Source organism: Ambystoma mexicanum, chromosome 7p, assembly GCF_040938575.1.
Source record: "Ambystoma mexicanum isolate Mex_15411 chromosome 7p, UKY_AmexF1_1, whole genome shotgun sequence".
NCBI classification, from domain to species: domain Eukaryota; kingdom Metazoa; phylum Chordata; class Amphibia; order Caudata; family Ambystomatidae; genus Ambystoma; species Ambystoma mexicanum.
Window position 1 is genome coordinate 528,055,335 of NC_090939.1, and position 12,245 is coordinate 528,067,579.

Sequence of the window (12,245 nt, forward strand, 5' to 3'; positions counted from 1 at the left end):
AGGAGTTCCGGAATTTAAGGAGATCCGGCTCAAGACTGAGAGAGGCATTGAGGCTGCTCCAGAGGGAGGCGGCTGCAGTGGATAAAGATCTCTTGGAGAAGCGGCTCACCCACAGAGAGTTGGAGGAAGACTAGCGGAGGGCTTGGGAAGGAGAGTTTTTAGGAAGAGACCATTGCAGATAGTGGGTGTAGACCCCAGAAAGCCTTCTGGACAATGCAAAGGATATTGAACTCCATCCTTGAAGCCATGGGTAGGCAGTGAAGGGATTTCAGTGCTGGAGAGATGCGGTCCCTGGGCCCGAGGCCAAGGATAAGTCTTGCGATTCTGTTGTGGATGAGTTGAAGAGGATGGAGGGTAGATGGAGGTTGAGAGAAAGGCTGTTGCAGTAGTCCAGCCTAGAGAGGACCAGGTCTCTGGAGGCAGTGGGGTAAGGTGAGAAAAGGTTGAATACCTCTGAGAAGGTACATTTGGTAGTGGGACTTTTTAGAGATGTCTGCGATGTGAGACGAGAAGGAGAGTGTGGCGCCAAAGATGACCCCCAGATTTTTGTTGCCTCATTGGTGGTTGGAGGCGCAAAGCCTAGGGAGGCCGGCCAGAGAGCAAGAGGAAAGGCGGTAGTTGGGGTCTCGATGAGGACAATCTGTCGTACTGGCATTGATGCAGAGGTCGTTTGCAACACCCCACGACTGAATTGTGGACAGACAGTTGGGTATGAGTGAGGAAGAGGCAGCGGGGAGCCTGGGAGGAGAGCTGCGTGTCATCCCTGTATCACTGTAAATTGGAGGTGAAGGTGGCTATTCTACAGGCTGGGTGCCATGTAGACGTTGACAAACCAAGGGGATGGGTTAGATCCCTTGGGGACATCACAAATAGTGATGGGGGAGAGAAAGGACCCCCCAATACCACCGAAGGCACTGAGGGAGAAGGCAAGCTTTTCTTCAAGGATGTGTGCTTTGCCGATACTATAACTATTTGGGACTCTAAGTCTTGTAACCTTTTTGATGAATAATGGGTGATGTCCATGATCTTATGGCTTTTCATTTAACACGCCGGTCATTCATCGTTAAATCATAGAACATGCGCTTTTCCATTCGGGCCTACAACCACATCCTTGACCGTGCTTTTGTAAATCCTTAGGCTTCTGGGTCTGATGGCTTCTATGTAAGTAGCACTACCTTTCAGATGTCACACAATGTTCCACTCTGAGTTTGACTGGCACAGAACTGGAATCCTATCCCCAAAGTATACACATCCAGTAGAATTGTCTTCGGTACCAAAAGTCCAGCTTGCAAGCAGGTAAACACTATTCCATCACGACATGGAGTAAATGCAGGGTATCCCTTTCCATCTGAAGATCCAGAGCACACTCCTGCATGTCTCGTTAAGGGCTGAATGTGTGCACGCCTATCCTACTTTTATCCATTACTCAATCTAGGGATATCCCCTTGCTCTCTGCGTCTCTATGGGGATCTTGTAGGGACAAGGGTTGGTACCAAGTAAGCCTTGGCATTTAGCCATTCTGCTAGTAAGTGCTCTAAAAGAAATCTAGAGAAAGTGGAACAGTTTCTAAATCTGTCCCTTGAAGTTACACCTTGATGATTAATTCTATGATTTTACATTGATCTGTGTGATGGGCGAGTGAACTGCGAATCATTCCAAACTGCAAATGGTGCCCACACAAAATCCAAGACCTAATACTCCATTTCTTGTAAAGCATCACTTTTAGAGACCTGCAAGTTGATTCTCCTGCTTTGAAGGCATACGCTTATGTCTTGTCAGTCGTTTTGTTTTATCGCTGTGTTTTTGGATTCCTGGAGACCAGAGACCAGTGATCTTGAATGAGCAACATTGTTAATTTTGTTGGCTCGTCTCTTGTCTGAATGTTTTCGTGGATTTCCAGATAATGCAGAATAATACACCAACACTATTCTCTGAAATCCCATAAGAACATATGGAATCTTCAGATTGCCGTTTTCTCTCATTGTGATCATTCCATCAAACAGCCTTCCAGTGCCACCAAGGCTCACTCGGTAGTGTCTTGAATGATCAGCTGGGTGCAACGTTGCTCCCACAGATGGATCCTCACCCTTGCTACAGTGGCCATGGAAGCTAAAGTAGTTTTCAAGCCCAAAATCCCCCTCTAATGTCATCTGCAGAGCAACCATAAGAGTATGTGTTTTGTTATCACAAAAAATCATTGTTGGAACAAGCTCATGAGCATATGCCCCTTGACAATGTGCATATGGAATGAATTAAACCAGAGTAATTTGAGTCCAAATAACGGAAACAACCATCAGGAAGATAAGTACTGTTTTATTAACAATTATCTAAAACGGGGAGGTTACAATGAACATCAGCGGGCGTATGCTCAGTCTGTCTCAATGACCTTCACACAACATATAGACTTTATACTAAATAATGCGCCAGAGTGAAGTTATACTATGTAACAATAGTGAAAAACCTATTAAGGGTCTGGATTGGTTAAGGGAGACATTTAAGTACATATTTCTATAGTAGCTAGGATCGTTATTGGCTGTCCATTATGAGGTGGACAACTTATGCCTACCTGTAAACATTTAGATACAGTTTCTTATTGGTCTTCAAATTATAAGGTCCTTCGTTATATGGACCGATATAATTGGTTGGCATACATGTGCCATGTCTGGAAATTTGGTTCATTTAGCAGCAGGAAACCCCGACCCAGGTGCAAGGAGATAGGACATGACACTACCTCACCACCCAATTGGCCCAGCATCTCATCACCCATGCCTTCTGACATGAAACTGTCTTTGTGCTTGGCTTTGCCGTGTATCCTTGTCTTTGAGAATGCATGGGAGTGAAGGTGCTTGATATCGTTTCTGGAACTCCTTCAAACTCTTATTTTCATCCTTGGCTCATGTGACGGGAGACACTGATTTGGTCCATTTTTGCAGTTGCTCTAAATTAATTAAAGCTTGCCATCCTTTGTGTTTCTTGCACAAGGTTCATCCTCTGCATACTCGTTCTTCTTCAGAGTAGATGGCTGACCTTGATTTCTAGAATCTTGACTTCAAGCCAGGCAACCTCACCACGCAGCTCCATGGGCCTATTCTTCTTGCTGCAGCAGTTTTCTACTCCTGCTTCATGGGTTCTGACTTAGTTCATGATATCAATGTCCAGTTTTCTGTGCCGCCTGCATTCTAACCACTTCTTATTGCTGGCTTGTATGATGAACTCGCGGTGCTATCGGATCGGCTATATTGCCATATAGTTAGGTTATTTTGAGCGTTTTAGTGCAGTGATTTGCACTTATAGTTTATTAAGTGGAAATTTATATTGTGATGTGTATTTTATTTCTCCTTTAGTTACTGGCCTGCCAAAATAACACCCTTTTAAAAATAGTTGATCGTCTATTCATTGCAGTGGGCCTTCTTCAGCACATAATTGTTCTGAATAATCATGCCTAGTGTTTCAAATTAAACGCATTTCTGGAGCCCCAGGCTTCTTACTTGCAAATTGAGAGCCCTACAGTAGGCGGCCCAAATGCTGCTTCCACTTCACCTTGCTCAATATTGAAAAGAGCAGGCGGTAGGTTAAGAGATTCCGAAGTCGGTACGACGTCTGGTCTCTTTTCCGAATGTTTTTATTTTTTTTACGAAAAATGTCCAGTCTAAAAAATCATAGAAAAAAATAGGGGGGGGTGGTCGTTAATAGGAGAAACATGTAGGATATGGGGATCGAGGGGGGTAAATAACGTTTTTTTGGTTGAAAAATATTTGTTATTAAACTCATTGCAAAAAATAAACTGTCAATGAAATGGCATAGAACCGTGGAGATTTGCCCAGGTCATAAGTCCTTGCAGGACTTCCCTGATCATATCTGTTTGCAGGGAGAAGAGGAGCCTGTACGGAATGTCCTGTAGCCCTGGGCTGTCACAGGCCTGGTAAAGTAGAATTACCTTTTGGTGTTTTGAACTTGCGCAGTACTCCTTTTTATTTTGCAAATTTATGAATGAAATTTCTGAGACTGGGGACTTAGTTGACATTGAATCCGCGAACCAATATGTTTCAAATTTATATCACCCAATCTCACATTACAATTGCTGGATTGAGGGTTATAGAGCATGGATGTTGCTGATGCCCTTGCGTGGTGACTGGAGCCTGGTTTCTTAGGCAAGCCTATCTTGCAAATTGCGATATTACCTTGTTTACAAAACAAAGTGCAGGATGCCTTAATGTTCTGCCAAGGAGAAAGGCGTTTAGGAATGCAACGGCACAAATTGTTGCTAGTTTCAGTAGCATGGCTTAACTAAATGAATGTCGTGCATTGTATGCATTGGTGTTTTCGTAACTCGTGCTTCTGGGGTTATTTATTGCTGTGTATTCGGCAACAGACTCTGTCCCCTCTCTGGTTGTTATGTTTGGACACATGGCCTTAAGGTGTCCTGCTGGGACAGTTAATTCTGCATTATTGTGTGGATGACTAATTGACAAATATGTATGGCCCGATACTCCTATTTTCATATTCTGCAAGTACATGCTCTGATTTCTAACCGGCAATCTATATTATTCTAGTCCTACTCTTCCTCATCACAGTATTAACCTATGAAGGCGATCTGCCTTTCGAAAAAGCCCTTTTTGCAAATCTGTATCTCTTAAGCACCATTCGCCCTGTCCAGGCCTTGCAAATTCTTTAAAATCCTACTAGACCTGCAGGACGAGTGCCTTAGTTTACATACTCAACCTAAGAGAAATTAACTTGCCTCTAGGTGACTGGTGGCGAAATGATTACCACTGCTTTTTGTAAAATGGTGCATGATGCCATAAGCGCACTTCATATTTGGTGCAATGCGGTCAGGCATGGACAGTGAAACTCGTAGTTGCCATTTACTGCAAACAACAAAGTGTGTTTGCAGCAAATGGAAAATATGTTTCAACATCCCCATACTCGCCAGCAAGGTTGAATATCCTACAAATGGTCAAAAGTACTCGCCAATGCTAGTGGGCTAGTTGATTTTGCGAGCCAACAGTAACTGGGGTGATCTTTCCATCAGGGAGGGATAAGAGGTTGTTAGTACTATAATGAGGAAGAATAGAACTAGGAGTAATGAAGATTGGCACTAGGTAATTGGAGCATTACCTCAACGTCCCTCTTTCTCAGCACAGTCATTAATAATTGTGAAGTATATCAAGAATAGGACGGGCACACACTAAGCCTCAAAAGGGAAAATCTCCGCCTGTGTAGCAGCAACAGCGGCTATCCCCTGGACAAGCCACAAGCAAACATCCACCTTCAACCCCCCCGCACCACTCAAGGTGAGAAAGTGGAGTGTGTGGGCCTAGAGCTGCACTCTCTTCAAAGCCCAGTGGGGCATGAGAGGGACGATGTATATCAGTCATAGCCAAAGCGTTGGCCCCTGTGACAACCAGCTTCTGCTGCTCAGACCCTTACCTTTCCCTTTGCATTGCCAGGAAGAGCACTCCTCAGCCACATTAATGGCCCAAAATGTTGCCCTCACAATTTGACTCCATAAATTCTGACTTATTTATGAATGGGGGGGCGGATATGGGATATAATGGTATAGGTGGATGCAGGGAGTCCCCCTGCTTATGTTTGTGGTAAAGGGAGTTTAAACAAAAAGTCCCCATTTTCGGCCATCGGAATTCTGGGGGGGTCATAGTGATCACAGATCCCTCAGCCACCAACAAGCCTGGGCACCGCTTGTGTTCAGCCCAGCAGAAACTTTGGGGATGACCCTTACACGAGTGTCCTGGGTTTGCCCTCCCCTCCTGAAGTTAATGTCCAGCAGGGACAGAACAGGGAATACCCATTAGAATCTGCAGACCTACAATGTCAAACAGGAGGGGTCCAAAATTCAGGAAAACAAGAGAGCAGCCTAGCCGCCCCTTCACCATTCACTCTTTGGAAGGATGGAAAGCAATTGGGAATATGTTAAAGGTCAGGTGCTTTATAGGGGAAACGTAAAACAATTTATTGAAAGGGGTCTTTTAGAAGGCAGATTGCCTTCATTAGTAAGTACTGTGAAGCAGGACATAGAGATGGCTTTACCTTTTTGCTGTAAAAATTCGTGGGTGGACTTTCCACTTATTTCAGACCTTAGGTACTCCATGTCAAGCACATCTTCATATGTATTTTTGTAAAGTTTATAAGCGAGGTCTGTTGTTGCTTTAAAGATATGAATAACTCATTTTCCCACCTGGGAACGTATGGGTTGTGGGGACGGGGGTGGGGGTCACTTGTTTGTCAATCGCTTGCCCACTACAAGATCTGCTTCAAATTTACTTAACTAATACATTTTACTGCATACTTACTCTTCAATGCATCTTCTCAGGTGTTTCAATATTGTTTCAATCCACTTTTTTGTAGTGGCTGTTATAGATCCGCTGAAAGGAATAGAAGAATTCGACATTTTCCATCTTCGCACTCCATTACCATGCACCCCGCCTATTTCCCACTGCCCTCTTACTTTCCTTGTCAGTGCCCCCTCTCTGATCTTCCGCCGTTTTCAAGAGGAGAGAGCATGGCTAGCACAAACAAATGCAATCGTTGTGCTTTGATTGGGCCCAGTCAATGATCTTTGCAGTTGCTGCCTTTAGCTGGCCGTGGAGGTTTGTTTACATGTGATCAGAGTAGAGGTAACTGAGCGTTGATGGGAAATGTCCTACAACCTTCTGGAATAACTCTCAGTGGATGTAATTAGAGCTACATCTCCCGGAAGGTCACAGGTTAACTGTGCCTTAATCCCTGGATGTTAAATCGTACTTTCTTGGAATTGAGCCCTGCATTCTCTGGGGCAGGCGCCAGGTTATGCACATGCTGGACCACCCCATGGCTGTGGGTTCACTTTCTTCCTTTGATGCCATCAATCATGGAATGCTGTTGCACCAAATTGGGGAGGACGTGGGTGTCATTTGGTTGAATGTCTAGCTTTCTCCAAGTATTTACCGGCCACATATGCTTTGCTTCAGTGCTGTCGTCTCTTAACCCGTGTGTGAACTCGGAAGTCTTCGGAAACCCCGCGTTTTCTACCGGTTGACTACTTTTCTGGTATCAGTCACCTTGTCCCGTTGTTTGTTTGGGAATGAGTACTCGGGAATTGCAAATTGTAACTTGAGCCCTGCAGACCTGGAGTAAAACCCAGAAGGTCCTGATACACGGAGCGTTTTCCCATGAAAATGGCGCCGTTATAAAATGCTTCTGTGAATCGGGCCCCAACAATGTTAATTCATAAATGTTTCTTGAGGTGTATTGTCTAGTTTTTTCAAAGCTATGCAGAAACTTGGGCACTAACTCTTTATATGAGACTTTTGATGGAGACAGGCTCTCAAATAACGTGCTGCATTCTCTAAAACTACTGGTGGTGTCGTGGGTAGACGATGGAGGTTTTCTTTAAATTCACACTTTACAAATGTATTTGTACTACAGGAGAACTCTCCAAGTAAGTTTACGGGATTTATGAAGCATTTCATTAGGCCTTGACTTCGAACTCACTCTTCCAGTTGCACAAATCCACTCTGAATTTCACCCCAACTTCCAGTTTTTAAAATGTGATTGCTAGCCGTAATGCCAGCTGCCTGTGTAAATAGTTGGCCAAGTTAGAGGGCAGAGCACTCGGTGGAGAAACTTCAGATGGAACGGCTTCAGGCAGCAAGAGGATTACCCAGGCTTTTTATTTTATTTGTTACACGCCCAGACCCTCGGGTGTCACGGCGAGGTTATAAGACAGCTTAGGAATTAATAAAAAACGTCATTTTGCTGAAGATATGTAGGAGCCCATTTGATCATGATGGGTGGGCTGTGTGGGCCACACCCATGCTTAGTGTGGAAAACTTCTGAGACACCCGTGGGGTGCATGAATTATAATGTAGACAAATATTACAACCAGGGTTAATAGCCTCTGATAACGAGACTCCAGCCAGCAGTGGGCTGAAACACTAAATGCACACTGAAAAGCTATAAATCCTTCTTTGAGAGAAAGTGTCTGATGTGAAGGAACCAGTGTTAAAATGCAACAACGTGATAACACTATAGTATACCCCGAGATAGGTGGCGGCCGGATGGGCTGCAGCAAACGCAGCATGTATGGCAAGCTCTGGAAATCTCACATTTTTAAACCCCAGAACCAAAGTAATTGATTATTTTATTTATTGTATTGCATTGTAACTTGTAATGTGCTTAATTACCAGCGAGTGGTTTCTAACCGCGTGAGCGGGATTCGAACTTGTGTTGTGCCAAGTTGTCTTGCTTCCAAGACGAACGCGTTGCCCCTGCTGTTATAAGACTGCGGACTGGCAACAATGGGGCAGTTCCTGTGGAGGCCCCTTTAAACTGAAGGAGTTGAAAAGCCCTGATGTTGTGGGGGGAGGAGGGGGGAGGGGGGAGGGGGCAGGGCGGCAGGGCAGCAGGGAACAGTGCCACTACTTCTTTTCGTACACTTCAAACACTTTTAGTATTCTTGTTAACCCATCCTTTCTCGAGGAAACTCAGCATTTGGCTGCCTTGCCTTTGAAGTCCTTCAAAAGAAGCTAGAAGTCCTTCCCGAAGTGAACACTAACACATTCATTCCCATACTTGCGTTTCTCTACAGCTCCATATATGGCATAGAGCCACATTGGGGAGACCCCTAGGTATTGTGTAACATTTTGCAAACGAGTGAGATTAATGCCACCTCCTCTTGTCATTCCTGTCTTGACGTGCGTCCGCGCTTGGGTCTTTTAACTTGGGCAGAGGACCGTTAGCACCTGGAAATGCCCTCGGAATGTGCCTTGATTGCTAAAATGATAATGGCCCTCAGGAGAATGATGTAGGTTGCCCTGGGGCTTTGGGGCGCCAGTCGCAATGAGCTCATGCAGTCTACTGTGCTGCAAATTCCCACTCTGTGCCCCTCTTTCCACTACAGTGCTCCTACGCTGCACATCCCAGAATCCATTGCATTTCTAAGATCATGTGCGGCATAGAATTGCACTGATTGGCAGTATTAGGATACTCCAAAGGGCTATCTACAATCATCGAACACTTGCATATTGTTTTGTGTGGCAATGTAGTTAATAAAATCTGCAATGACCCGGATTCTCATTTTCAACCAATTCATGATGAAATGGTTGTATACTTCCGGATGCTAAACTATGTAGAGATATTTCTTCTAGCCTCGATTCTTAGCTGGATGTGGGCCTGATTCACACACGTGATTTTATAATGGTGCGATCCCATAGAACATGCCCTGTGAATCCGGCCCTTTGAGTGAGCTTGGCATAAGAAACTATTTAAATAAGTAATTATTATTTAAGGAGATATTTTAGGGAAGTTATACACAATGATACTCTGAAATTGTGCTGTGCTCGGACTAGTTCTACTTGCAACGATATCCATCCAGTGCAATGTTAGGAAGTGCATACATAAAAGAAGCGCCTTATGTTGCCCTTTGCTTCCCTCTCAATGCTGTTTTTAGTGGTGTACAGGCCTGCAACGTTATACCTGAATCTTTCTTCTCCTTGACTGACGCTTGGGGGAAAATGCAACTTTCCTTTCCTATTGGACGAGTTTGTCTTCAGTTCTCTTCCTCCTTTGAAAAGTGACAAGTATGCGCGTTACCATAGCTACCCGATTCCACAAGTGCGGCTCATTGCATTCTTTACATAGCGATCTCGCTGGAGAACGTGCGACATAGCAAGCGCCCGCTAGGCCTAGAAGAGCAAGCAGGCGTTTTATTCTGGTTCTAAACAACCCTGGCACAGATCCCTCCTCTCCACCAGCCCCGTATAACACTGAAGCGACTTGTATGTATGCGTTACTGTTTATTGAGCTTGCCCTTGACTTGGGGAATTTTCTCTAACTCCTGTGCTTTTTTTTGTTTATTTTCAGAGGGAAGGAGCTCCTTTTAACCCATGACCTCGCACCGCAGAGTACTACATGAAAGAAGGTGACTCCGCCTAGCGTTGTAACCGAAGCTGCTCCACGTTTACCTTTTGTGCAATTTCTCTGCTTTTGGAACAGTTCCTACAGTACCCCCCATCAACGAGAAAAGCTCGGGGGCCCGCCACACCTCTGTTCCAGACATCTTATCTCAAGCTGCTGTCAAGGAGTTCCCTCCTACACAGACAATCGCATTTCCCTTTCGACTAGCCTCTATCGATGCCTTTCTATTCCTTTTTTGCAAAGATTGACACTATTTATTCTTCAGCAGGCTGGGAGATTTGTTTTCTAACACTTTGTAAAGCAGTAAAATCTGGTATTTACTGGCACACGCTGTTTTTTTTTTTTTTTTTTTTTTTAAGAAGACCACAGTCCTACCTCAGTTCAGAGTAACCCAGATTTGTATCTTTCAAGCGAAAGGAGACAACCTTTATTTTTATGCTGAAAGTTCTTCACTGACAGTCAGCCTTACTGTACTCGGCTGCTGATTGGATCAAGCTCCAGTGTTTACGTATCAGACTGAAGCCAATTAAAGACACTGACCGATCTACAAAGGGTCGCACGTGTTGTTGGCTGGGCATTAATGAAGGATCCACAGCGCTTAACACGTACATTACTGAAAATCAAAGTTTTCAAAAAGAACTTGAATGTCTTACATTTTGTATGTAATTTTATTCTTATTTGTGCTACTCGTTCCATCCGAGGATAGGGTTCCCTGGATGTTTGGTACACTGTTGTATGTAGTAATATCGACCAAGTCTGGCACTTTTAATAGAAGGCATTACTTTACATTCAGGTTTGCAGTACAAAAGTAATTTATTGACAACCAGGACACATGGAGGCTAATGTTTTTCAGTATTCCAAACGCACCGGGGTCCTGACTGTTGCCACAGTTATCGTGACACCGCACCGGACAAGCAGACGGTTTGCTTGCTACTTATTAAACCTTTGGTTAATCAAATAATCTTATAATATATATTTTTGTCAAGGTACCTCACCCGTGCTTGTTCTGGCGATTTAATGTTCTACTTAATATTTTTGAGTTTTTCTGTCAAGGTTGTAAATTATGAACTTTTTTAATAGAAAACCTTATTTTTATGCGGAGGGTGGCGTACAAGGTCATAGGCAAGTAGTTATTTAACGTCCTTGCAGTCTTCCTTCTGACATGCTGAACTTTTTACAATAGTGGATTGGTATTACAAGACACAGATGAATGTATGGTGACCGCTCTCTGTCTACCCTTTTCTCTCCCTCTGCCCCACTCCATTTGTAGGGGGCACTTACTGCAGAAACGCATGGGCTATGGAATATCTGGTCGAAGGTCAATTTCAATGTATAGCGTTCTTTTGTAAGTACCTGAAAGTCGTACACGTTTTTATGAATGTTTTCTTCATATGTCTGGTTAGAATTTTTCTATAAGATACACGCTAATAAGAGCAATGAGTGCTGATACCTCCCAAAAACCACATATCGGTTTGTATTTTCAAATGACCCTAAACGAATCATGCCACCTCAACAAAGTAGATTTATATTCTTACTGCATCCTGATGAGAAATACCGGACACCGTCCTAAATTATATTCTATCCTCTACATTTCACTCAAAAGGCATATGCAATATTTACACAATCTAGTTTACAGAATGGAACCAAAATAGGTAAATTATGTTTGCTAAAGAAAATCTTCATGTATATTGGCTCTTTATACATTTTTGCCTGACTTAAATTAAAAAATGTAAAATAATTTTTTAGGTATGTATTGTTTCTGGGTATCAAGATGTTAAATATATTTCTTGCTATTGTAATGACAAAAGACTTAACTTATCTTGCTGTGTCTTCCATTGTAAATTTTGTATATAGGGATATGTGATGCTGCTGATGAAAATAAATGGAATTAGAGCAGTGCATTGAATTTAGTCTTTATTGATCATGGATGCTCTCATAATAGCCATATGCAAAACAATAAACTAAATTATTTATGAAAGAAAACGTCTTGAGTGCTTGCTTCTTTGTCGGGTAATGTATGAGCGTGTGTTATATCAGTTAAAGACCTGGCATTTAGGCCAAAGGCTAGTTTTATGACTACATCTATGGATTGTTGTGCAAACAGGGAGAACGTCAAAGATCCTAAACACATAGACCACACCCATTAAAGGTATAATCTAGATTCTTTTTAGGCCTCCTTTATTTTTACACCATCCCTGTGACATTTATAATTTGGAAGACAACAGACTCTGTTCATTTTATTTTTATAACAGAGTGGTCCTGTTACTGGTGAGTGAGTAAAGAACTCTCACACCAGCCTTATTTTTACTTTTTTGACCTGTTGATCCTTG

At 43.2% G+C, this 12,245-nt stretch overlaps 1 protein-coding gene across 1 annotated transcript in view; it reads left to right on the top strand.

Annotated features, from left to right (window-relative positions):
• The window catches only part of IRS2 (insulin receptor substrate 2), a 36,931-nt gene extending 25,033 nt beyond the window's left edge, over positions 1 to 11,898 (top strand). Inside the window, exon 2 of the mRNA XM_069636563.1 lies at positions 9,862 to 11,898. Coding sequence (XP_069492664.1) covers positions 9,862 to 9,913 — 52 coding nt within the window. The 3' untranslated portion in view covers positions 9,914 to 11,898. The remainder of the gene's footprint in view (positions 1 to 9,861) is intronic.
• The last annotated feature ends 347 nt before the right edge of the window (positions 11,899 to 12,245 follow it).